The sequence below is a fragment of the Vulpes vulpes genome, chromosome 4 (assembly GCF_048418805.1).
Source record: "Vulpes vulpes isolate BD-2025 chromosome 4, VulVul3, whole genome shotgun sequence".
Classification (NCBI taxonomy): Eukaryota; Metazoa; Chordata; class Mammalia; order Carnivora; family Canidae; genus Vulpes; species Vulpes vulpes.
This window is the reverse complement of record NC_132783.1, coordinates 123737954-123764328: the sequence shown is the minus strand read 5'-3', so window position 1 is coordinate 123764328 and position 26375 is coordinate 123737954. Positions and strand designations below refer to the sequence as shown.

At 35.9% G+C, this 26375-nt stretch overlaps 1 protein-coding gene across 1 annotated transcript in view; it reads right to left on the bottom strand.

Moving 5' to 3' along the window:
• Positions 1 to 26375, bottom strand: part of HCN1 (hyperpolarization activated cyclic nucleotide gated potassium channel 1) — a 379863-nt gene that overhangs the window by 102083 nt on the left and 251405 nt on the right. Inside the window, exon 4 of the mRNA XM_026017046.2 lies at positions 6487 to 6705. Within this exon, the coding sequence (XP_025872831.2) occupies positions 6487 to 6705 (219 nt within the window). The remainder of the gene's footprint in view (positions 1 to 6486; positions 6706 to 26375) is intronic.

Sequence of the window (26375 nt, the reverse complement as noted above, 5' to 3'; positions counted from 1 at the left end):
ATAAGAAATGTATGTGATAGTGCTGATTATAGTTCTTCATTTACAAGGAAAGGATAAGGATAAGGATCTATGGATTTTTAACTAAAACCAAGAAAATATATTTGCCTGGACTAGATTTAAAACATTATGTTTTAGGTATGATTACATGAAATTATATAATTTGATATAGTTTCATATAGGATTTTTTTTTTTATTATTTATGATAGTCACAGAGAGAGAGAGAGAGGCAGAGACACAGGCAGAGGGAGAAGCAGGCTCCATGCACCGGGAGCCCAACGTGGGATTCGATCCCGGGTCTCCAGGATCGCGCCCTGGGCCAAAGGCAGGCGCCAAACCGCTGCGCCACCCAGGGATCCCCATATAGGATTATATACAACTCATTCTATGATTAAGAGACTAGATATATTAAGCCATACCTTCTTATTCCAAAGGACCTTTAATGAGCATCATATAATCTCTTGTGGAGATGAAGAAAATTTTATCATTGTTCTAGATAAAATTAGCTTTTAAATCTCTTATTATTAAATTGAGAATATGACACTTTAAAAATTTATAGAACATAATCAACATTTGAAGCCTAGAGTAGCACTGGCTCACTGTCTTATGCTCTACCATTAGACAAAGCATTGTCTATTTAAAAAAAGAATCAGTGCTGCACCTGTCTTGGATTTATACACTCTACTTTCTGGATCCAGAAAGCTATTCAGTGTATAAAAATATTTCAATTTGATAATTTCCTCTTATATTTAAAGTGATTCTTTGGTCATATTCAAATTTTATATTAAAAACCTTTCATGGATTTCTGCCCATGGACACTGCTGAGTGAGCATCATTAAAGTCATCCCTCCCATTGCTGTCATTTCTAAATCAGAGTCTCCCAAAGATCCTGAACAGCTGCAGAAGTTTGTCTGAGATTTGAGCTTTGAAACAACCAATGAAAGTCTGAGGAACCATTTTGAGCAACGGGGAACACTTACAGATTATGTGGAAATGAGAGACCCAAACACCAAGTGCTCTAGGGGCTTTAGGCTTATCATGTATGCCACTGTGGCAGAGATGGATGCACCCATGGATGCAAGGCTACGCAAAGTGGATGGAAGAGTTGTGGAACCAAAGAAGGCTGTCTCAAGAGAAGATTCTCAGAGACCTGGTGCCCACTTACTGTGAAAAAGACTTTTGTTGGTGGCATTGGAGAAGACACTGAAGAACATATTCTAAGATATTATTTTGTTTTCTTTTTTTATTCATGAGAGACAGAGAGAGAGAGAGAGAGGCAGAGACACAGGCAGAGGGAGAAGCAGTCCCCATGCACAGAGCCTGATGTGGGACTCGATTTCGGGTCTCCAGGATCACGCCCTGGGCTGAAGGCAGCGCTAAACTGCTAAGCCACCTGGGCTGTCCTAAGACTTTATTTTGAACAGTATGGGAACACTGAAGTAATAGGAATCATGACTGACCAAAGTAGGGGCACAAAAAAAGGCTTTACTTTTGTAACTTTTGATGACCACTGCTCTGGAGGCAAGAGTGTCATTCAAAAATGCCACACTGTGAATGGCCACAACTATGCGGTAAGGAAAGCTCTATCTAAGCAAGAGATGGCTAGTGCTTCATCCAACCAAAGAGGTTGAAGTGGTTCTGGAAACTTTGGTGGTGGTCATGGAGGTGGTTTTGGTGGGAATGACAACTTTGGTCATGGAGGAAACTTCGGGAGCATGGTGGCTTTTCTGAGGTGGTAGTGGACATGGTGGTAGTGGAGATGCCTATAATGGATTTGGTAAAGATGGGAACAACTTTGGAGGTGGTGGAAAGTATAATGATTTTGGAGAAAATTTTTGGAGGCAGAAGCTCTGGCTCTTATGATGGCGGAGGCCAATACTCTGCCAAACCATGAAACCAAGGTGGCTAAGGTGGTTCCAGGAGCAGCAGCCCCTATGGCAGTGGCAGAGGTTTTCATTACTGCCTTAGCTTAGCAGGAGAGGAGAACCATAGAAATGACAGGGGAGCTAGAGTTTACAACAGATTTGTGAACTCAGCCAAGGAGAGTGGTGGCAGGGCCTAGCTGCTACAAAGAAGACATGTTTTAAACAATACTCATGTGTGTGCAAAAAACTCAAGGACTGTGTTTGTGACTAAATGTGTACAACAAGTCATTTTAGTTTCTGTTCTGTGGAAAGTATAACCATCCTAACAAAAGGTTTTAATGTAGATATTTTTTTTTTGCATCATCTTGTTGATTGCTACAGGTAATAGTCTGATCATGATGCTCAATAAATGTGTCTTTAAAAAAAATCTTTCATGTACATCAAGTATACCAAGGTGAGTGGGAAATTTCTTATTCTAAATTCATACTGTGTATTGTGTTAAAATTCTTGCTTATTACAGAGGAAAAACTGCACACCTAAAAGCTGCTATTACTATAATTACATGACAGGAAAGAGAATGACAAGTCTAAAAATAGTAGTAGGTTCCCAGGAGTGCCCAAGTATAAGAACTAAGCTGTGGTAGTATAAAGACACAGTATGATCAAAAACAGTTTCATCCCCTGAAGACTAGATGAAGTCCAGACTTACCTAGAAAAGAGAGTAACTACCCAAGGTCAGTTAAAAAAATATATATAATACTCACTTTGGGGAGTTTGTCTAGAAAGATATGTTCCAAAGTACATGCCAATCAATTAAAATACATGGGAGTTTTGCATGGAGGGGAAACACAAGTTAAATGTTCAGGGTGCACATGTGATCCAAGAATCAAGACTCCTGGAGGTCTCAATTCTATCAAAGCTCCACAGAGGCTAGGAGGGTAGAGGGAGAATTTTCCTGATGGGATTAGTGAGCGGATTTCTTCAGAGAGAGGGATTGTTCTGCTATGAGTCTTTTTCCCAGCCCCCTATAACTTCTAACACTTGACCTGTAGGTACAGCTTCAAGAAAAGCACTTGAGGATCTCTGAAATAAGATCACATAGTTGGGAGACACAGGTCTGGGGATTGAGTCACATATGAGAGAACCCATAAATAACTTGTAGACAGAGTCTGATCCTGCCAAGGAGTTAGAGAAGGCTAGACACAGGTTCTTTATTGCTTTGGTGATGGAGATAGCTGATTAGTGAGGGATGGGTTAAGAGAAGGATGTAGGGGTGCTTCTCTGTGGACCAGACCTGAGCCATACAGTGGGGCCAGCATTCTATCTTGGGTCTTATCCAAGATTATCTCTTGGCAGACAGAGCAAGAAGCCCAGAGCAGAAAAAGGTTAGAGGTAACTACTCAATTTGCAGGACCTCATCTAGGGAAGTACAGGCGAAAGACTCAATGGGTTTTACCTGAAGAGCTTAAAGGATCTTATAAAGGAAGCATCAGCTCTAACCATCTGCCATACCCACCAAGGGATACCAGCTTAACAAATGTAGCAGATGATTAAAACTGCCTCTTCCCTTCCTTTTCCCCCCTCCTTGTGTCTTTTCCCTGTTAACAAACAGAAGTTCCTAAGAGGAGAGAGGGGAATGGAATATGTTTATTCCATTGGAATATGTTTACCTTCCTCATTTTGGCTTCTTGCCCCAAAAAGTTCTGGTGGAGGGATTTTTTTGATGTTGTTCAGAAAAGATGACCTTTGCTAAATAAACTCAAAGTGACAACTGGAAACAAAAAAAAATATGATCTCTTTTGGTTATTTCTGAAGTTGAGATTGTTCAATATGCTGGTTATAGAAAGTATGAAGCTTGCTAATGATCCAGAGCAGAGCATCAAGAGAGGTATATTTTAAATGCCACCTGTCTCACACTATAAAGTCTCCACATCTGACAGAAGGGGAATATCTTACTCTCTGAAATGTCATAGAACACAAAACACGATGACCCATGAAATCAGCAGCATACATTGTGATTCAAGTTAGAATTTAATCTGCAATGCTACAGGGTGAACATCATTGCAATTTTTTGGTCAAGAGAGAAAAGATGATGATGATAATGATGATGATGATGATACTCTAGCCCTGACAGATTATCACCATTGGTAAATTGTGGAGGTAGGGATCTCATAATCAGAGGACCAACTGCTACTGCTTAGGATGACGTAACAACTTCGGGTTTGGGAGACTCTGAATGAACAGATGTTCCCTAGGAAAGCAGAATTAAATGACTCTGAGATTCCAAACATGCACAATGGGCTGGATGACTTGCAGTAGACTAGATTTGGATCAACACTTTCACTAGAGCCCAGCAGTTTGGTGAGTGATGGAGAGACAATAGAATGGTATGTTTAGGAGTGAATTCTGGGGTAGGTTAGGTGGGTTGAACACCAGTGCATTCTGAATGGCTATATAGAATGTATTGGAGCTCACTTTTTTTTACATCAAAAATATGTTATTAATGGGTATATGGCAGTGAGAATAGAATCAATATCAATTTTACAGTCATTCATGGCAGATGGTTCCAATACACCTACAGATAAATATTAACTACAAAAAAAACCCAGTTCCTTAAAAAGTTAAACATGAAATTATTAATGATCCAGCGATTCTTCTCCTTGGTACATAAGATCTCACATTATACTTGTTCTCAAATGTTTACAGCAGCTTTATTAACAATAGCCAAAGGAGGAAACAACTCAAACATCCATCAACTGATGAATGGATAAACAAAATGGGATATATCCATACAATGGGGTATTAATGAGCCAAAAAAGAAAAGGTAATTAAGCACTGACACATGATACAATTCGGATGAAACTTGAAAACACTTTAAAGGTCATGTATAGTTCAATTGCACTAATATGAAACATCCAGAATAAGGAAACCCATATATATATACACCTATAATCAGCTCTTTCTGATTAGATTGCTCCATATGTCAGAAAGTAACAAAAGAAAGAAAAGAAAAAAGAAAGTAACAAAAGACTACTTTAGTAGTATCAAGAACATGATGAATTATGGCAGGCATCATAATACATTTGCTTATAAATGTCTATGATTGCATAGTTGAATAAATTGGCTTTCCAAGTTATTCTTAGCTTATAAAGCAGGTCTAAAAACATAAAAATAGGTGAATTCACTTACTATGACATACAATGGTAATGAATATAATACTGGAAACTGAAGATTTGTTTGCTTTTATGAAAAACATGTAAAAATGATGCAGACTAAAGGGAGATGGGAAAAGAGCATTAAAAAAAAAAAACAAAAAAAAAAAACAATGTCAACTGGAAGAGAAAAACTAGTATAACAGAAACATATACCTTGTTAGTCTTATCTTAAATCCCGATATAGTTAGCCCAAATTCCTTTGAGTATAAATTTTCAGTCAAAGTCACCATTGTATAAAGTCTCCTCTCCTTTACTATGTGCTTTGTTCTTTTCAATTTAATTGAAGGCTCTATTTTAAAATGTACCTAGAAGCAATTTTTGTGGTTCATCTTTTCATTGCTTCAGTAATACAATACCAACTTGCTCACTGCAATAGTTGCTGGCAGTGTAATTACATTCAAGGGAAATAAAGTAACTGGGTTCCTTTTCTCCTATTGTGTGATTATAGTGTTGAAAACTTCTGTAAATAAAACAACAAGTGAAACAATCTTTGGCTATTTTGTAAGGAATTATGAGTGTAGTCTGTTATCACTCACGAGGAGAGGTATTCTATAAGTATTTTAACCATTACTTTCAGAAATGCCCTTTGGCAAAGTGTACACTATATACTCCATGCCGTTCAACTAAACTTCTACATTATAAATCCTTCCTTCAGCTATGAAATATTCTTATTTGTCTGTCCCGAAAGTAAATGATGTCTGATCAATTATGTATGTACTGTCCGATTATCCAAAGTTTCGTCCCACACAAAATATTTCAGCATATGATAAAAGAATCCAATGAATATATCATTTAACATGTTTACTTTTCTTCTCTCTTTGAAGAAAAGTTTAGAGCAGCGATCATTTTAATTAACACACTGTGCATAAGAATGCATGACAGCAGCTGTTAATATGCATTTTTAAGACGAGAGGGTGGGGTGACTTGTCTAGATATAAGAGCAACATATGTTCAGCTAGGCATATGATTTATAATATAAATTATGATTATAATGCAGAGAAACATAGAGGGACATGTGCAATAGCTGCCTATTTCCATTTAATCGCTAACATATTTTTCTAACATATACTAGAGAAGGCTTCATATTATTTTAACTGTTGAAATATGATAGAAAATGATCAATGATAATACTTTAGATCAGCATCATGCATTCTCAAACATATAACTATACTTTCTGTGAATGTAAATTCAGATTTTAAAAAATGCTATTCAAGAAAGAAATTGGAAACAAATGAAAACTATGACAAGCATCTTGAAGAAATCTCAAATTGTCAAAACTGATAGTGTGTTCCTGCTTTATACATATTATTTCATTATATTTTTGATGGGGTAGTAGTTTAGTTACCTTGAACACTATTAATTTGATTTACAACCTAGCTGATTGAAGATATCAGAGATAAAACAAATTACCTTCTCTTGATACTGCCGTCTTGAGGAATCCAAAGACTGGATTAAAGCTGTGGCGTGGCCAACAAACATGGCATAGCAGGTGGCCCCAACAATCATGCTCAGCATGGTAATCCAGAGGTCAGACATGCTGACTGGGGCCTGGGCTCCATACCCGATGCACAACATGTGACTCATAGCTTTGAAGAGTGCATATGAATACTGCTTTCCCCATGAATCATTCTAGAACAGAAGAGAAAAAAGAAGACAGGCTGAGCCATCACTAAAGCAGAATAAAAAGTAAGAGTGACCTATAAACAAAAACATTATAGAATGAGTATGGAGAAACATCCTTGTTATGGGACATTTACACAGACACTCCTTAATTACTACTTAAATGACGTGATTTTTTTTCAAAGCTGCCTACCACTAGGAAACAATCTCCTGTTAATATTATGCATCCCTAGTCAGTTTTAGGTTTGTTGTTTTTAAAACTAAAATTTCTTTTGGGACAATGGTGTGAATGTCATATAAAAATGCTAAGAATGGGGACACCTAGGTGACTTAATAGTTGAGCATCTGCCTTTGGCTCAGGGTGTGATCCAGATGTTCCGGGATTGAGTCCCACATCAGGCTCCCCACAGGGAACCTTCTTCTCCCTCTGCCTATATATCTGCTTCTCTCTCTGTGTCTCTCTGAATAAATAAGTAAAATCTTTAAAAAAAAATCTAAGATGGGCTCATTCCAAAGTTTCTAGGAAATCTGGTCATTTTCTAGCAATGTATTTGCTAGCTGAGAAATGGTACAGGTTAACATAAAGCCGATGACCTAGGCATAAGATTTTTTATCAAAACTATGATGTTTAAAAAAAAAAAAACTATGATGTTTAGATTTAAAAAATCCAAAGATATATTTGCATAGTCCTTAATTCTATATTTTTTAAATGAAAAATAAACATATTTTGGAAATGCAGGTGTGAATAATGGAAAGACATCCTTAAAGTCTTCTCTCAGAGTAATGTAAATTAGAATTCAAATGTCAGAAGTGATGATGGATGAATTTTGTTGGCTTTTTATAAAATAATACATACACTAAATAAGCAAAATAATATTTTGGCAAACCCTCTGGACAAAAAATTTTAAAAAGCTGACTTCTGAGATTAGTTATTGCATACCATTTCTGAGTCCTTTCAAAAATGTATTCCAAGCTCAATTCTACAAAAATAAGTTATTCAGCATATCTTATCTATCCTTTGATAAAATTTAAAGGATTTTTTTGGATCAATTTGTATCAAACCTCCTGGCCCAAGACTTACATGATTTATAAGGCTCAGTGCAAAGTGAAAATTTGGGGCCCTTTAGTTCAAAATGTAGGAAAAAAATACTGTTAAAGATAATAATATATAAATTTTCCCCTTTAAAATATTTTATTACTTATAGTAGTAATAGTGATGAGTAATAACACAAATTTATAAATTTCAAAAAATATTTTTGTGTCAATTATATATAATATAATGAATAGAAACACTGTATTATTGTGATATATTGATTGATCATATAATTTTTCTGGCTTAATTTTCTGCAAATTCAATTTGTTAGGTCTTTAAAATTGATACAATTAGTAATTTCATTTGCAATGATAAAATCGTAAGTGACATCATTTGCTTTGGCTAATGCAAGATCACAAATAATTTCTGATAGTTTCTGAGAAACTTGAATAAAGATCTTTCTGTTGATGCAACTATTAATGGGGTTAAGAGTATTTCATAGATTGTGACAACACTGAGATAAATTTTTGATTTAATATATAAAGTTTAGTACATCTGGAGCTGATGGTTCTAATGGAACAATTTTTCAATACATACAAATTAGTTTCATGTATGAATGTGATTTTTAATTAAACTTTTTATTTTAAAGTAACTGTAGATTAACATTGCAGATTATAAGAAATAATAGAGAACCCAATGCACCCTTCATGCCAAATGGTAACATCCAGGAAAGTGTGTACAATGTTACAACCAGGAAATTGACATAGGTACAATCCACTGATCCCATTCATATTTTTCCAACATACCAGTACTCATTTGTGTGTGTACTTAGTTTTATACAATTTTATCACAAGTTTATGTGTTCATCACCACAGTCAAGATACAGAATAATTCCATCACAACAAAGATCTTTACACTGTCTGTATACTGAATTTCATGTTGAATGTAAATGTATGCATTGACATTTTAGTATTTCCTCTGACATTTCCTGTAACTTGCTGAGGTTGTGCAAGAAGCCAGAAGTAGTTTCATAATTTGCACATATATATTTTATTCCTTTATTTTCAATTACAAGGAAAATTTAATTAAAAATTGTCCTTTTTGTTAATAATTGTCTCATTTAAAGTTTCACATGAAAATAGTGTTATTTTCCATCAAATGTGATGATCTTTCAATTTAATTTGTATTTCTAGGCTGGTGGTAATTTGCTTTGCAATGTTGCAGGAGTTTCCAAAACTGGACGTTGTAAACTGTGAAAAATTCTAACACTCTGACATGCCTTATTGCAATATTCATATACTCTCTATTTTGTAATAATTTATTGACAAGTTTGCCATCTGAGTTCTGCAAGTGTTATCTTGGAATTTAGGGAGAAGATTTAATATCTGTGTAGATACTGCAGGGACAGGAACGCTGGGACTGATAGTCTGCTGTTTTCTCACCAAGATTCCTGTCTCGGCTGGCATGGGGGAGTCACTCCTACCTCCCACAGTCGTGCTGTTATGGTTGCTGCTTCGGGAATTGCTGTTGCCACTGGTATTCTGGCTCAGCCACGTTGGGGACACAGCATTTCAGATTGCTGGGGCATGCATATGCATGCCCTGCTGTCAGGTCAGGTGCTTGCCTTCTGTGTTGCCTACTGTGCCTGCAGGCCTGAACCTGTGGATGCAGAGTTGCCACCCTGCAGCACTGTTGCTCATGTTCGTGCTGCACTGTCTCAGTGGACCTCCCTTACAAAACATAAGTTCACAGATAAAACTATTAAGAATATCAAGATAGCAGCAGCTGAGCTTCATAACAAGCACAGGGTCCTTCTGGAAATGAGTGCCTATGCAATTATAAGGTAATATCTCATGCCCACAAGGCCATTCCTTGCCTTTGTCAAATTAATTCTTAAATTCTCAGAAAGTATTAAGTTATTTAAAAATACAGTGAATATACATAGATCTTTTTTTCCCATGTTTTAAAAGGCTTTTCCAAAAATAAAATTTATAGATTTTAAAAATAGGACATGATAAAGTTTAAAAGTCCAACTTCATAAACTTTGGAATTGCATGTGGCTATGGGCAAAAATTAATCAGCCCCATCTGGTTGCAAGAGTTAATTTTCTTAAACTGAAATTCATTGTTACTTATAAAATGAGGTCATGTTGCCCTATTTATCTATCCATCCATCCACTCATACATGTATGAATGTAAATGTATATGTATGTGTATTTGTGTATATATACACACACAAGTGTAAAAATGAGATTCAATTTTAAGAAAATTATTTGTATAGTATATTATACTATGCAGATATTATAATGGACCCATATACAAGTTTTCATCTTTTCATACACGAAAATATGTAACTATTTCCATGAATTAACCTAAGGTTTCTCAAATTGTAGATATTCAAGGAACAAGAAATGGAGTATTCAATGAACAAAGGAATATTTCCCATACAAAGCTTGAATGTACATGTTATTTTAAATGAAGTATTAAAATTGCTGAAATTCAACTCAGTAATATACTGACATACTAAAAATGAATTCATTACAAACCACATTGCAAAATAAGCAAACGCTTTAATTCCTAAGATCTATTCAAAGAATGAATAAAAAGAAAATAAGCTTGGTTTGTTTCTGACTGGCTTTAAATCTCTTCTGGGCTCCTTCAGGACTCCAATTCCCCTCTCATAGTGACTTCCATCAGTAAATGATGATCTTCTCATGGGCCTGGCATCTACCCATAGATTAGGGTTGGAGCTATGTCTCATCGATCACATTAGACTCTAAATTGCATGATTCAGTGGAGACACTAAATATTTTTAGGTGAAAACACTTGTTGAAAAAAAAAGGATGAATAAATATATTTTGACTGTGCTGTTAAATCTAATGCAAGATTCTCTTCCTTATATGGGGGCACAGTCATGTTGTTAAGGCAACTTGATGGACTTAGATATAATGGGAATAATTCAAAAGTCCAATGGCATGCCCATTAGAGACTGCACTTTAATTCTGTTTGCATTGTTTATTTCTTTGTTTTTGAGGGGAAGCAGTATGTGGAGCTGGAGAAGAAAGTTTCAATTTACCAAAGGAAGGCAGTTAGATAATAGCCAAACTATTTTATATAAGAATGTGGGTTGATGTCCATTTTCAGTTATCTCGTTAGGCACACACAAAACACACACATACACACTGACATGGATCTTGGCCTTTCTCTCTACAAAAATGGATCATATCATATACACTTCTCTGCATAAATCTTTTATCACAGGAAAATTCCTCCAAATAATCTAGTGTTCAGAGAATATGTAATATGTAATAAACCATTATTCATCATGCTATAGTTAATTCTCCCATTTCTTCTAGTGTTTTCCAGTTTTTGCCACTACAGACTATTCTGTAATAAATAACTTTGTACATATGACCTTTATCTCTATTAAATATATTCTCAGGAGTGTGTTTGTTGGGTCAAAGAGTAAAGTTTTCAGTTTGTGCCAGACTGTTTCAGAGGCTGTAACTTATCCAAAAATAAATAAAAATACACTTCATCACCTATGCTATTGAGATAAAATAACCACTGTTACTTTCATTTACATTTCTCTGACCACGAAATTTGAGAAGATTTTTATATACTTATTAACTAATTAGACTTTCTCATTTCTGATGAGATTCTTATTTTTTTCTTATTAACTTATAATACGTATATGAAGACTGGATATCAATTCTTTAACTATTTGCTTTATTTTTTTAACTATTTGCTTTATTTTTTGACTATTTGCTTTAAATATCTATTCCTAATTTACCCTTTACTTTTGATTTTTAATAATATAATTTGCCACATTTTAATTATTTTTTAAAGATTTATTTATTTATTTATTTGAGAGAGAGAGAGAGAGAGAGTATGTGAGTGGTGGGAGAGGGAGAGAGAGAATTCTCGAGAATCACTTCCAAGCACAGAGCCCACTGTGGGGTGATCCCAGGACCCTGAGATTATGACCTAAGTAGAAACCAAGAGTCAGACACTCAACCAACTGAGCCACCCAGGTGCCCCAATATTCTGATTATTTTATGTAAGAAGACAAATCTGCAATTTCTCTGTGAGCTGCTGAATTTCTGTATTGGTTAAAAAGATCTCTCTAAATCTGAAAGTATTCATATGTAAATATTTTGGAGATTATGTTATTTTTTTTAGATTATGTTATTTTTATATTAACATATTTACTTATTTTACCCGTGATTTTTTTTTTAATATGTGGAACAAAGTTCATATTTTCATTCATTCTGAAAGAGCTGTTACTTGAGCCTGTATACAACTTCTAACGAACTATCTGGTCCCCAGTGACATAAAAATGCCTCCTTTGTTATATATTGTCTAAAGACATTGCTTGGTGTTTGTTTCTCAGCTCAATATTTTGTTCCATGAATCCATTTGACTATTTTTCTATGCTGTTATTGTATGATCTCAAATTACAGTGACTTTATAATCTATTTTAATATGCATGTAAAGCAAAGACCTTTCTCAATTTCAATGAAGATTTTGACTGAGTTACTATGTGAAAAAATTGAGCAAGACCATATTTTAAAGTGAAAATGTGGATACATGATTCTGGATATAGGATAGGCATGGTATCTGGGGGGAAACTATGGGTGAGAACAGTCACCAAACACAGATTATTCCTGTCTGTATGCCTATCTATCTGAAGAGTTTCTCATAGATCAGCCAATCTAAGTTATAGAGAAGATACAAAACTTAATAACTAGGAAACACAGTGATGGCCAGCACTGGAGGGGTCAGAACATTCTTCAGTATAGTATGGGAGGCCACAAAATTTTTCAGCAGTAAATGATAAAATCTAACCTGTGCTTTAAGACTGATGGGAAGAATTGTTGAGCAGTGATTCTCAACTGAGGATGATTCTGTCACTGAGGGATCATTACTGAACTTTTGTTTTTTATAACTGGAGGAAGTGCTACTTTTTAAAAAGATTTATTTATTATTTGAGAAAGAGAGAGACAGCACATATGCATGAGCAGGGGGAGGGGTAAAGGGAGACAGAAAGAATCTCAAGCAGACTCCCAACTGAGCATGGAGCTGACTCCGGGCTCCATCTCATGACCCTGAGACCATGATATGAGCTGAAACTGAGTCCAAAACTTAACTGACTGAGCCACCCAGGTGCCCTCGGAGTAAGTGCTATTACCATCTACTGGATAGAGGCTAGTGAAGCTGCTAAATGCCTGCCAATTCACAGAGAAGCTCCAGCAAAGAATTATCTGGCCCAAATTGCCACCTTTGGTGAGGTTGAGAAATCCTGGTATGGAGGATGGATTTAACAATGGCTAGATAAGGAAGTCAGTTTAAAAGCTATCATAAGGGGCACCTGGGTGGCTCAGTTGGTTAAGCATCTGCCTTTGGCTCGGATCATAACCCCAGGGTCCTGGGATTAAGCCCTGCCATTGGGCTCCCTGCTCAACACGGAGACTGCTTCTCCCTCTCTTCCCTGCTCGTGCTCTCTCTCACTATTTCTGCCTCTCTCAAATAAATAAAATCTTAAAATAACTAAATAAAAGCTATTATAAGTTTAAGGGAGGTTAAATGAAAACTGAAATAGCATAAAGCTGTAAAGTATAAAATAAGAACAAAAATAAATAATTTTGAGGTCTATAGAATGTAGCATATTAGATTCTCACAAAATGGTAAAAGAAAAACAAAAATAGAAGAATTCATAATTCAGGAGGTTATGGAAAATTTAGAAAAATTCATGCAATTTAGGCTCTTCTTTACGGAGGAGACTGATTAGGTGTAGGCATTTTTTCTGTTCTTCTACAAGACCAGAATCGTTCTCTTTAGATATTGAAGTGTGTATACACCCAGACCTCATGGGAAAATGCCAGTATTTAGGCAGCAGCCATGTGATTTGGAGGCTGCTGCTGAGAGAATCCCAAATGGAGTAATATTACTTTATACTCTTACCTCCCTCCTCTTTTCCCCCTCCTATCCTCCCCACCAGCCCCACCCACTGTTACAATCCCAACTACAAAAGCTTAAGCCAGAAAGATAGATTGATTGCAGAGATAAAATACAAAATACACACATAAGTAAAAACATAGTGTGTCAAACAAATGCTTAGAAAATAAGTTAAAATCAGAATACAAAATATAAAATATTTTTCAAGTTATCCTTGGAAAACAGTATGATGATAACAACATGCATGGCTCTAAAGTGTTCAAAGTACCAATTATTACATTAAATTAGTCAGTCTTACCATCATATCATTCTTCAATCTTGATATCTTGAATCTATTAACACTTGATAAATGATAACACTGAGGCAGAGAACATAGTGACTTGCCCAAGGTTACAAAGTTTAAAAAGTTGAAGATTGATTGTTTCAAACCCAATCTGGTTCTATAGACCATACTATTAGCTACTACATGACACTGCTCTTGATTTTATAAACCTATTATATTTATAATTTCAGGCAAAATATTAAGGCCGAAAGACTAACTGATCAGTCCAACTCTCACATGCAATCCTTATTTGATGTAGAAAATTAACAACAGGCAAAAGAGGAGATGTAAAGAAAGAAAAACTAAGTCTGATAGGGTTTGGTGAAGGTCCAGGAATATTTTCATTCCCAGTACATCCTTTTTTTTTTTTTTTTTTTAATGTAGCTGTTCTCCTTTCATCTTTTTTCAAAAACAACTCTACTGAAGTTTAGTCTACATCAATAATAATAACAACATGAATGGAGACCATAAACTCCAAGTGCTTTACCGTATAATCCAAATATTACCAACTTACATGTAACTTGAATCCTACTGAAAGTAAACAAGTCACCTGTTAATTCTGATTTAATCAGGGTTTCTCTTGTTTTCATTTTAGTCAATGATTTATCAACAAATTGTTCCTTATAGATTAATTTTTTATTATTCAAAATTGCTCATTCATTTAATTCATCACTGAGGCATCACTGAAATTAATTATTGTTTGAGGAAAACATATTGAGCCCAATTAGTGGGAATATATATAAGTAAATTTAATTATTCCATCTGGGAACTTTCATACAAAAAATATTTTAGGTTTATATTCCCAGCTTAACTTATTTTCTAAGCATTTGTTTGATGCACTGTTTATGTTGTTACTTAATTTGGATCAGGGTTAAGGGCTATGGCAAAGAAAGAAAAGAAATGGTTATTCTAGAATATCCTAGACCTCCTGACAGGACATTCAAACTCAAACTAAGCCACAGGAACAAAAGTTTCTCTGGTCCATCATCATTCATATGAACTAAAATTTTGATAATTTAGAAGGCCAAAACACTCCATTATTGAATACCTGAATGAATCTTCTTTATCATTTCAAATCAAATGCAAGTATGAATATGTTAAGTAGGCAATATCTTAACAAACTTGGCAATATCAAACTTGACTCAAATACATACATCAATAGCTAAAATATCAAATTCTGATCAGTTACAGTTTACTTCTTCAATCACTGAATAAACTTATCACTTACATCAGTTACAGCAATGCCAATCAGATAGAAAGATACATTAAGAAGTTCTTAAGATAAGAAACTTAGCTGAGCATAATCTTCCTGAAGTTACAAGGAGTGTAGCATTACAGGTCACCAATTCAAAAGTGTATGATCACTTGAACATGCCATGATTTTACTTTATCTGTGTATAAGAGAATGGAGTCAGGGTAATGAACTGTTGTTCTCCATCAATTTCACAGTTCTGGGGGTATGGTAATAATGGATAGGTATTGGGAGCGATCTTTATACTGATTAGTGATTGAAACAGAATTACAATTGTTTCTAAGTATCATTTGAATATTTTTATTCTTTGAAGTATGTCCCCTAGAATTATTGGATTTGTATATTACAAACAGAGACATTTAAGAAACATCTTTGAGGAGGTCTTTATTTTAGTTGAGTTAAACATTATTTGTGAGTTTTTGCTACGGATCACAGTAAGTGATAATATCAGTAGGAAGACACAGTGCATGCAACTCCTAAGGATACTCAGGGAAAGGACTGACAGTTATGTTGCATATAAGGTCAAAATGCAGATAGCAAGAAAGACTCTTTTCTTTTTTCTTTTTTTTTTTTTTTTGATTATACTTATTTATTCATAGAGACACACAGAGAGAGAGAGAGGCAGAGACCCAGCCAGAGGGAGAAGCAGGATCCATGCAGGGAGCCCGATGTGGGACTTGATCCCAGGTTTCCAGGATCAGGTACTGGGTTGAAGGCAGCGCTAAACCGCTGTGCCATGGGGGCTGCCTGAAAGACTATTTCTAAAAAAAAAAAAAAAAAAAAAAAAAATACATGAGGTAGCATTTTCCCCCAGTATAGGCATGCTTTGAAAGTAAACATTAATGCCCCTGTAGGCAAGAAGAAAAAGAACCTACCAACACTGTGCTTTGATTTCATAACTTGTCAATCTAATTCCATAACATTAGCGCTTTATTTTTAAAATGTACTACTAAGTAATGAATTATTTCCCTCCGATTCACATGATAAAAGCTCTTGAATTCTTGAAATACGTATTTGTATTCTTGATAGCATTATCTACCAAAAATTTAAATGTCATGATTTCTAGAAATAACACTTTAAAAAATATATACAATTACATATATTTTTTAATTGGAAAAATGTATTTGTTTTTCTTATCTGTACTGTTTTGATCGGCTTACAAACTTTTGTACCTCTGATATCAATCCTTTTGCTTTATAGGAGAGTTGAAATAGTTTTAAGCAATAAAATATAAAATTACTGCATAACTAGATTACTGTTGCCTTTATAAAAGGAATGATATTTGGTCATTTTAAGTTCTAGACTTGTTCCCTAGTCAATTAATCCCTCAAATTCTAAGTGTATGTTTTCTTACATCAATAATGATAAAATACAAAATCTGCATTAAGTAGATTTATAAATTAAAATTTAATGATGCTTGAGATCATGGATTTTTTTCTCATATTTCTTTTAACATTGGTTGCATTATTGTAAAATAAAAATTAAACATGGGGTACCTGAGTGTCTCAGTCAGTTGAGCATCTGACTCTTGATTTTGGCTTGAATCATGATCTCAGGGTCCTGAGATTGAGCCCCAAGTGGGGCTCTGCACAGCTTAAGATTGTCCCCACTCCATCCCCACCTCTGTCACCTTCTTCCCCTCCTCCTCACTCTCATACTCTCTTTAAAAAAATAATTAATTAAATTAAATTAAAATTAAACATATCAATAAATTATTTCTTAATTTGGTGGGTCTATTTTTTATACTAAGAGTTGATTACCACTTCTTAGAGGAAGGCTCTAAATCAGATATTTCAAGTTTTAAATGTGATTTTTCTATAATTAGTGCTTTGAGCAAAATACTTTCATTGTTGTACAAGTAAATATAAGCAAATATATTTTACATATTTTTGCACATATAAATATCAGTAAATATATTTTTATATATGCATAAATATAAAGGAACACTGGAGGAGATTAGCATACACTGAGTACTTTATTCCTTGCAAGGTACTGTTATTGTTCCTCATAAAATTCTTGAAACCTGATACTGTTCTTACAGGTAAGAAATGTAAAGCTTAGAAAAATTAAGAAACTTGCTCAAAGTCACACATTTGTCAGTGCCAAAGCTGAAATTCAATCACAGTTCTGTCTGAACTGCAGTATAAACCATCTCCATTCTGAAGATCATAGCAACATATTTCATTTATATCAGTAAAATTCATAATTCTAATGAAGAATTTTCAAGCATTTTAAGAACATAAACATAGCACAGAAATTCTCTAAAATATATGTTTTCATCTCAACTAGCAAAAAGGAACCTCTATTACATCTTAAGGGAATTTAGAGGAAAAATTATGTCAGGTTTTCATCAGAGAAAACCTCTGAGAGAAAATCCCCTCGAGAGTTTGAGGTCAATAAAGACGGTTGGGTCATATAGTTCATATAGTCGTGCTTCACTTTAATGTTTTCCTACTGGCCAAGAATGCTCAAAGGGTCCTCTTCCTTTACTCCTATCCCCAAAGCCCTGGATGGAGTCAACTATCCTGGTATCTAAATAGGAAGTCTCCTGGAAGGAAGTCCTTGCCTGAGGCTTAATTTTTCAAAGCATGGAAGATGCACTTGAGGCAGAGAGGCAGGTTCAATCTGAACCACTAAAAAGAGACTGTTTCACTAACACCTGGCCAAAGTGAAATAAGTAGTGATATAATATTGCCTAAGTGCTATTATTTAATATGCACCCTTAAATTAATCGTATGGGTTTTAGCAAAGCAACTCTGCACCTATGGTTTTCACATTAGTAGATCATCTCTTTTAATGCTATTCTCAAGTTGTTTAACTCTGCTAATTAGAGGTTTTAGCATATTGGTCGTGTTAAAAACTGCTAAAATTAGAGTGAAATTGAAGTAAAACAAAGAACCTCGGTTCTTTTTTGCTAGGCTCAAACTTCTGCTCTTAATAAGGAAAGCAGAAACCTAGGACATAAAAGAGGCAGGACTTAAGAAGTTTTTCAGGGGTCCCTGGGTGGCGCAGCGGTTTGGCGCCTGCCTTTGGCCCAGGGCGCGTTCCTGGAGACCCGGGATCGAATCCTACGTCGGGCTCCCGGTGCATGGAGCCTGCTTCTCCCTCTGCCTGTGTCTCTGCCTCTCTCTCTCTGTGTGTGACTATCATAAATTAAAAAAAAAAAGAAAAAAAAAGAAGATTTTCACCTTGAGTGTAGTCCTTGGGTGGTTATTGCTAATAATTAGGACAGAAGAGGCACCTGAGTGGCCCATTTGATTAAGCTTCTGACTCTTAGTTTTGGTTCAGATTGTGATCTCAGAGTGGTGTTGAGTCAGGGACAGGCAGGGCTAGGTAAGGAGAGATGGGAGGCTATGGGATCAGGCTTGCAGATATTCCAAAAATGCCAGGGTGTAAGTAAACCAGAGATAAGGGAACAAGCCAGACCACCTTGCCCTAGGTGTGGGCAGGGAGGGTGTCCTTTTTATGACAGTTATCTGTGACCAACAAAGAATACCCAGACCCCAAAGAAGCCATTGAAAATGTTATCACTAGGGATCCCTGGGTGGCGCAGCGGTTTAGCTCCTGCCTTTGGCCCAGGGCGCGATCCTGGAGACCCGGGATCGAATCCCACGTCGGGCTCCCGGTGCATGGAGCCTGCTTCTCCCTCTGCCTGTGTCTCTGCCTCTCTCTCTCTGTGTGTGACTATCATAAATTAAAAAAAAAAAGAAAAAAAAAGAAGATTTTCACCTTGAGTGTAGTCCTTGGGTGGTTATTGCTAATAATTAGGACAGAAGAGGCACCTGAGTGGCCCATTTGATTAAGCTTCTGACTCTTAGTTTTGGTTCAGATTGTGATCTCAGAGTGGTGTTGAGTCAGGGACAGGCAGGGCTAGGTAAGGAGAGATGGGAGGCTATGGGATCAGGCTTGCAGATATTCCAAAAATGCCAGGGTGTAAGTAAACCAGAGATAAGGGAACAAGCCAGACCACCTTGCCCTAGGTGTGGGCAGGGAGGGTGTCCTTTTTATGACAGTTATCTGTGACCAACAAAGAATACCCAGACCCCAAAGAAGCCATTGAAAATGTTATCACTAGGGATCCCTGGGTGGCGCAGCGGTTTAGCTCCTGCCTTTGGCCCAGGGCGCGATCCTGGAGACCCGGGATCGAATCCCACGTCGGGCTCCCGGTGCATGGAGCCTGCTTCTCCCTCCGCCTGTGTCTCTGCCTCTCTCTCTCTCTCTGTGACTATCATAAATAAATAAAAATTAAAAAAAAATGTTATCACTAATCCTTATTTAAACCAAGACAGCACAAGAATCTCAAGGCCACAAGTTTCCCAGTTAGTTCTCAATAAAAGACTACCAATAAAAGCTCTAAATGGCAACCCAACCCGGTTGGGAACCCTCTCACTCCTGAGACCTTTCTCTGTATCTTTATGTAACAAACTATTGCTTTACTCACTCTCCTTTGTCTGTGAGATTCATTCTTTGACTCCATGAGACAAGAACCAAGCTCTCCTGTATCAGTGCAATCCAGCCCCACGTCAGGCTCTGTGCTCAGTGCAGAGTCTGCTTGAGACTCTCTGTTCCTCTGCCCCTCCCTTCCTGCTCCCCCTTCTAAAATAAGTAAATAAGTCTTTTAAGAAATAATTAGAACATAAATTATTACATATGCAATTTTTGTTTGTAGAAATGTTACTATATGAAAAATAAGGCATTAGATTTTTCCTTCTAAATAATCTGCATATATGTCAATTGCATGATAGTGTAATGTATAAAGAATCTCTACTTCTTTTTAAAGATTTTATTTATTCAGGAGAAACATAGAGAGAGAGAGGCAGAGATATAGGCATAGGGGGAAGCAGGCTCCATGTGGGGAGCCTGATGCAGGACTCAATCCCAGGACCCTGCCAGGACCTGGGGATCATGACCTGAGCCAAAGGCAGATGCTCAATCACTCAGCCACCCAGCGCTGCGAGAATCTGTACTTTTTATGAAGATTAAATGAGAAGCATTATATAAAAGGCTGATACATAATATGGTGTTTAGGTGTTTTCCATCTAGCCTAGTTCTCTAAATGAAGGTCTAAATTTATTAATAGTGTGTGGACATGTGTGTGTTTTCATTTAACAATTTGTTTATAGCACTTTCTACTGCAAGATACAGCTCTAATCTCTTTATAGACCTATACATCATGAAGAATTTTATTAAAATCTGATGTTCAGAGAGCAGCATAACTACAGAGAATTTTAAACTATATAGAAAAGAAATGTGTAAGTTTAGAAGAAACTTACTTGGTAATTGGTTATTGATGCTGAGGTTAAAGCTGCTTTTCCACTATTCCAAAAGTAAGCTCTCACCTTTAACAGATTCTGAAATCTTACCCCAGTAAGGGTAGAATTTTCCCTCAACATTTAACACATACATGTAGCAGTATGATGGTATGATAAATAGATTTCTCTGTTTTTTTCTTATTCTACCTGGATTTTCTACTGGGCCAGGCTTGACCACCAGAGATAAGAGGAGCTAGTGAAATAAAATAAAAGACTTGACCCATTAAACATTTTTTTTTCCTATGGTAGATGGACTTATTTCCATAGATTCATAAAAATTTGGAAGTGTATGGGATCTGAGTGAAACTCTATCATTTTGATGGGCAGTTTCAGAATATCCCTAATTTTAAGATTAAAATAACCAACTAACTAAATACATACAAAATAAGTGTATTCAGACTATCTAACTCTATTTTAATCTAACACGCAAGAAACAATACATTTCAAAGGTATAGAAAATATTGTTAATTGCTCATGAGCTCATTTAGTTTGCCTAAGAATTGAAAAAAAAAAAAAGCCCTCATTTCTCTACATGCTTGCAATATTGCTTCCATTAGCTTTTGTGTAGTCATGATAATAATGGAAACACCACTACCAGCAAAAAAATTGAGTATGGTTTATACAGATCTCTTACAATAACAATCTAATTTGACCTGGTGATTATCACAGCAACCTTATGGAAACTAGAACAGCCTTTATTATCTTCATTTTATTGAGGAGGATGAAGTTTAGAGCTTCATTAACTTGCCTGTGGCCTCATGATAAGAATTAGTATCTCTCCATTGAATATCTGACCTGCCCATTGCAGATATAGTACATTTTAAGCTGTAATTGCTTAACAATTGATATCCTGTACTCTGCTCATGTATGGGTATTTAAGAGGGAAGAAAATCAACCATGGTTTGGGTTAAACCATCTCCGTCTTGAAGGTGATAGTACAAATCAAATTATTAATACATTCTATCTGAGTAAAATGATGAGGGTGGCAATTATGATCTGAATTGCCCAACATTGCCATAAAGTTACCTATTTGAGAAAAATGCTGCTTATTAGGTCAGTGGCTAATTAAATTGTATAGAAAACTATTTCCCTATGCTAAAGTTATTTCAATCACAAGTTTAAAAGATAAACTATCTCAGTTAAAATTATGTTAATTTAGAAAGATTCTTTCTTTTCTTAAGCCAAAGAAATGTATACTTTCATTATTCTGGAACCTAAAATTTTGATATCCAAGTCAGCAGGACTTTGATTCTTCCAACTTCCAGTGGAGGCTGTAATTATAGGCACTTATGGGCTTGCAGCGACATCACTCCAATCTCTGCCTCTGTTGTCATACTATGTTTTTCTCTCCTTGTAAGGACAATAGTCATGCTGGAACAGGGCCCACTCCGATGACTTCACATTAATTTGATTATATCTGCAGAGGTCTTATTTATAAATAAGGTCAGATGCTTGGGTGTTAAAACTGCAACACATCTTTTTTTGGGGGCGGGGGCACAATTCAACCCATGAAAGTAACTGCTCCAAATTGGAAGAGTGAGTTTGAGTGTGGGAAGCGTAAGTTTATGTGACAATAGCAGAATACAGAACCTGCCACTTCAACCATACTCTGATTTGTGTGTATTTGTAGCAGGCACAGCTTTGAATTCTCAAGTGAAAACAAAAGAGAAAGAAAAAAGAGATGCTTTTAAAATTCATCTTATTTACAGCCAAGGAGTAGCAACACAAATCAGCAACAGTACATGTTACTTAGTTCTAAAGGCATGACCTTAAATTGCAGATAAACAAGTAAAGCCTTAAATTATAAGTAACACTCCAACTTGATATATTGATTATGCAACCTAACAGGATAAGCCTAGGAAATCCTCCTCTGTGTAAGGCTGTGTAGAAAACAGAAAGATTGAGCACTTACAGTTATTTTTAGCGGCCAGACTCCAACTTAAAGCTCTTACCCTATGATGTGTGCTCAGTGCATTCTTAGTGTGGAAGGCTTCTGTGTCAGCTCTCAGAGACTTTCCTGCTTTGACTTCTTAAGTCCATTTAAACCTTCTACAAATGCAGGTTTTATAAGGTCTGGACTGTCTGATCTCATGTACAACTTCACAGAAAATTGAAATACCAAATAGTACTTAAGAGAGGCAAAAAGCAACTTCTTGATCAATAGAATCAAACCAAAGATACTATATGCTAGTATTTAGAAAAGTTAAATCCCTCAGTTGTCTCTGATAAATCAATTCTCCATTCACATTACCTGTGTGTATGTGTGAGTGAGTGTGTGTGTGTGTGTGTGAAATGAGAGAGGGAGAACAGGAATTGATTGATCCTCAAGGCTTAGACTATCTCGTTTTAGCCCTCTCTCTGAATTCAGATATAGATTGACTTAAGCAATAAGCAAACAAACTACAAAACAGAAAAAAAAATTTCAGGGATGCCCGGGTGGCTCAGTGGTTGAGCATCTACTTTTGGCTCATGGCATAATCCTGGGGTCCCGGGATTGAGTCCCACATCGGGCTCCCCTAAAGGGAGCCTGCTTCTTCCTCTGTCTGTGTCTCCGCCTCTCTCCTTTGTCTCTCATGAATAAATAAATAAATCTTTAAAAAGAAAGAAAAATAAAAAAATATAAAACAGTCTGTTTTGGTTTTTCTCTTTTCTTCACTTTTTCTAGCTTTTGATTCTACCAGCTTATAAGAAGACTAGAAAAATGGTGATTCAGACATAATTCCCATTTCTGATGCACTTGTTTCAATTCTTTAAAATCAGAATAAAAATATATGGACTATTATCCCATGTTTAACCATGATATTACTATCCAAAAACATATTCTAGCTATCTTCCTATGGCTTGGAGAGGAAAACCAGGGTTAGTTTACTTTTAGAAAGTAATTTTTAGTCTGCTTATACATGATAAAAAACTATGACAATAAAAAGGTAAACGCTAGCAAAACTGAAGTATCCCTAAATACTTCAGTAGAATTCTTAGTTCCAGTTATAACATTACCTAATGCTAACACCTGTTAGTTCTGACCACTTTGGTTGTGACACATAATAATCAGTGTTTCTTGAGAAGAGCATATTGCTTAGTGCAATTCCTGTAGGGGACTGACCTATAATATTTTAATTAGGAAAATGCTAAATTTTCCAAAAACTTACAGGTTATAAAGAACATATCCAGACACATCATATATGTGTCTTCCTTAACTTCTGATGTGGAAGGAAACAACTGTGGCTTACTGGCAACGCAAGAGAATGTCTTAACGATTAACAGCGTACGTTTCTTGGTCAGTAGGGACTGCTCAGAAAGAAGAGGTAAACATTCAAAGCTTAATGATTTCTCTTGTGCATCACTTCCATGACTCATGGCAGATTTTCCCCAGCTAGTTCTAAAATGATTAATCTGCTCCAATGAGTCAATAGTCTCTCTTCACATTTCCTTAGCCACTAGTGACAAAGGTTAACTAACTCATCTATTGTATTCGTGTGGGGGTGTATGTGTATTTCTACTCCAGGCTTACCTAGAAAAGGTATAGACTAGTAGGCTCCCTAGTGTACAATGTGTGTGCCATCCCTGGTAGCACTGTGATACTAGGTTCCCCGGACAGCGGAGATGGAAGCAGCAGTAAGCCTCAGTGAGATAACTGTTCACACTGTAGATGAGGTTTGGGATAAGAATACCTTATTTTCCAATCAGAATCGAGACAAAGAATGGCATACTCAAAAATCTCCCCATATCGTCTTCTAAGATGCTAGAAACTACCTTGAGTCTTTCTGTTTTAGTTGATGAAGTCAATGTTACAATTTCTGGAAGGTTATAATTTAAACACCTGCACATTACTACTAAGTCATTATTCAAATATCCTCTTTCCCTGGCTGGCCCCACTATGGTTCAGGATTGATTCCTAGGACACCAGAATTGCATGAGCATAGGCTAGCATGGGGTGAATAGAGCATGAAGAGCATCCCAGGATAAATTCTTTAGGGAAGGACAAGGCTTGAATGCCATGAAATTAAAGGCAAATATCAGAGACAGGATGTTCCAAATGAAAGAAGATAGGATGGGAGTAAATGTGTACATAAGATGGGATATATATAGGCAGATTACCATTGCTTTGATATATCCATGCTTACCTTTGTCTATCACTGGAAGTATATTATGTGGTTAAAATGGAATCATTCAAATATTCTTTTTATTCACTATTCTGTTATAGTGAGGTGGCATGCTTGGTTAGTGGGGAGTCACCCTAGAAGGTTGGCAAGAGATGAAAAATCAGATACATAGGTTTTCATATGAGGAATAGAAAGGGCCACAGAACTTAGAATAAAAAATGAATAACACACAGGAGAGTAGATCCTAGAGCATTTACTATTTATGATGAAGGTGGAATCCAAGCAAGGGGGTAGGGATACATTATAGTAAGTCAGGAAGAAAAAATAAGGAAGGAAGAAAAAAAGAAAATCTTTTCATTTTTAGGTATTTCTACAAATTTACTTGAAATTAACAGTATTGAAGCAAAGGGCAGCTTTATTAGAAAAGATAAAATATATTGACCTTCTTTGTAAGCCAGCAGGTGCCATTAAAACATAAATGACAGTATCACTGTTATTATTAGTACTATATATTGATAATGGCATGGTTGCCTGAGAATACTAATTTTACATGCCAATTTGAAGATACTCATATTTGATTCTTGTTATGCATTTTCTCCACAATTTGTAAGCTACACCAAGCAAATTTCATAAGTAAAAGGGGTGAGTATTTTAACAAAGTTTAGGTAGGGAAAGTTTAGAGATGGAAAAAAAAGAAGAATGTTTAGCATTTAGAATAGTAATATAATCACAAGAATAAGAAGGGGCAGGAATATTGAATTAAAGTAGTGATATTGATGGCATTACCCACACAGGGATAAAATATTATTTTACAACACACTAAGACATTTTAAAAGACAAATTTGATAGTGAACTAAGGCATTTTCAAAGGCAATAATCTACCCCCTTGGAAAATATCTTAATAAAATAGATTCTTGGAAAGTTATCTCTTTCAGGAAGCTAAGTGACCAAAAATATCCCTATGAATACAGAATACAAGGGATTAAAGCTAAACTGAAAGGGATTAAAGTATTCAAAGTCCAATACATTTTCTTCAAAATTTAAGAGAAACGGCTGAGCCTGGTAGCATTCTGAATGTTAATAAAATGCACCATTTGTTCAAGAAAACAAAACTTAAATACCAACTGACCATTGCTATCCCATCAAAATACAAAGCTGAAGGCATCACACCAGTTCTGATACCATGCATATATTCTTATTTACTACTGAGTGAACTATGACAGGTCTCACGCCAATCAAGAATTTAGTTATTTAGTAATCTCGTCTCACTCTTCCATGCTGTTCCTTCACATAAAACAAGCAAAAAGCCCCAAACAAATTTAGTTTACTCTTAATTATTTAGGTGAACAGAGTTCAATATGATTCACCAAGGGACGCCTGGGTGGCTCAGTGGTTGAGTGTCTGTCTTTGGCTCAGGATCCTGGAATCAAGTCCGACCTTGGGCTTCCTGCTCAGCGGGGAGTCTGCTTCTCCCTCTGCCTATGTCTCTGCTCTCTCTCGGTGTCTCTCATGAATAAATAAATAAAATCTTGAAAAAAAAAAAATATGATTCATCAAAATAAAACAGACTACTCTCCTGACCTCTATTCCTGTCTACCTGGATGTTCCCTACTTGGCTTTAAAAAGATATACCAAAATCTATGTGTCCAGGCTATATTCAGCTCACCTGAATGACCATCAATGAACATTACTGTCTCTCA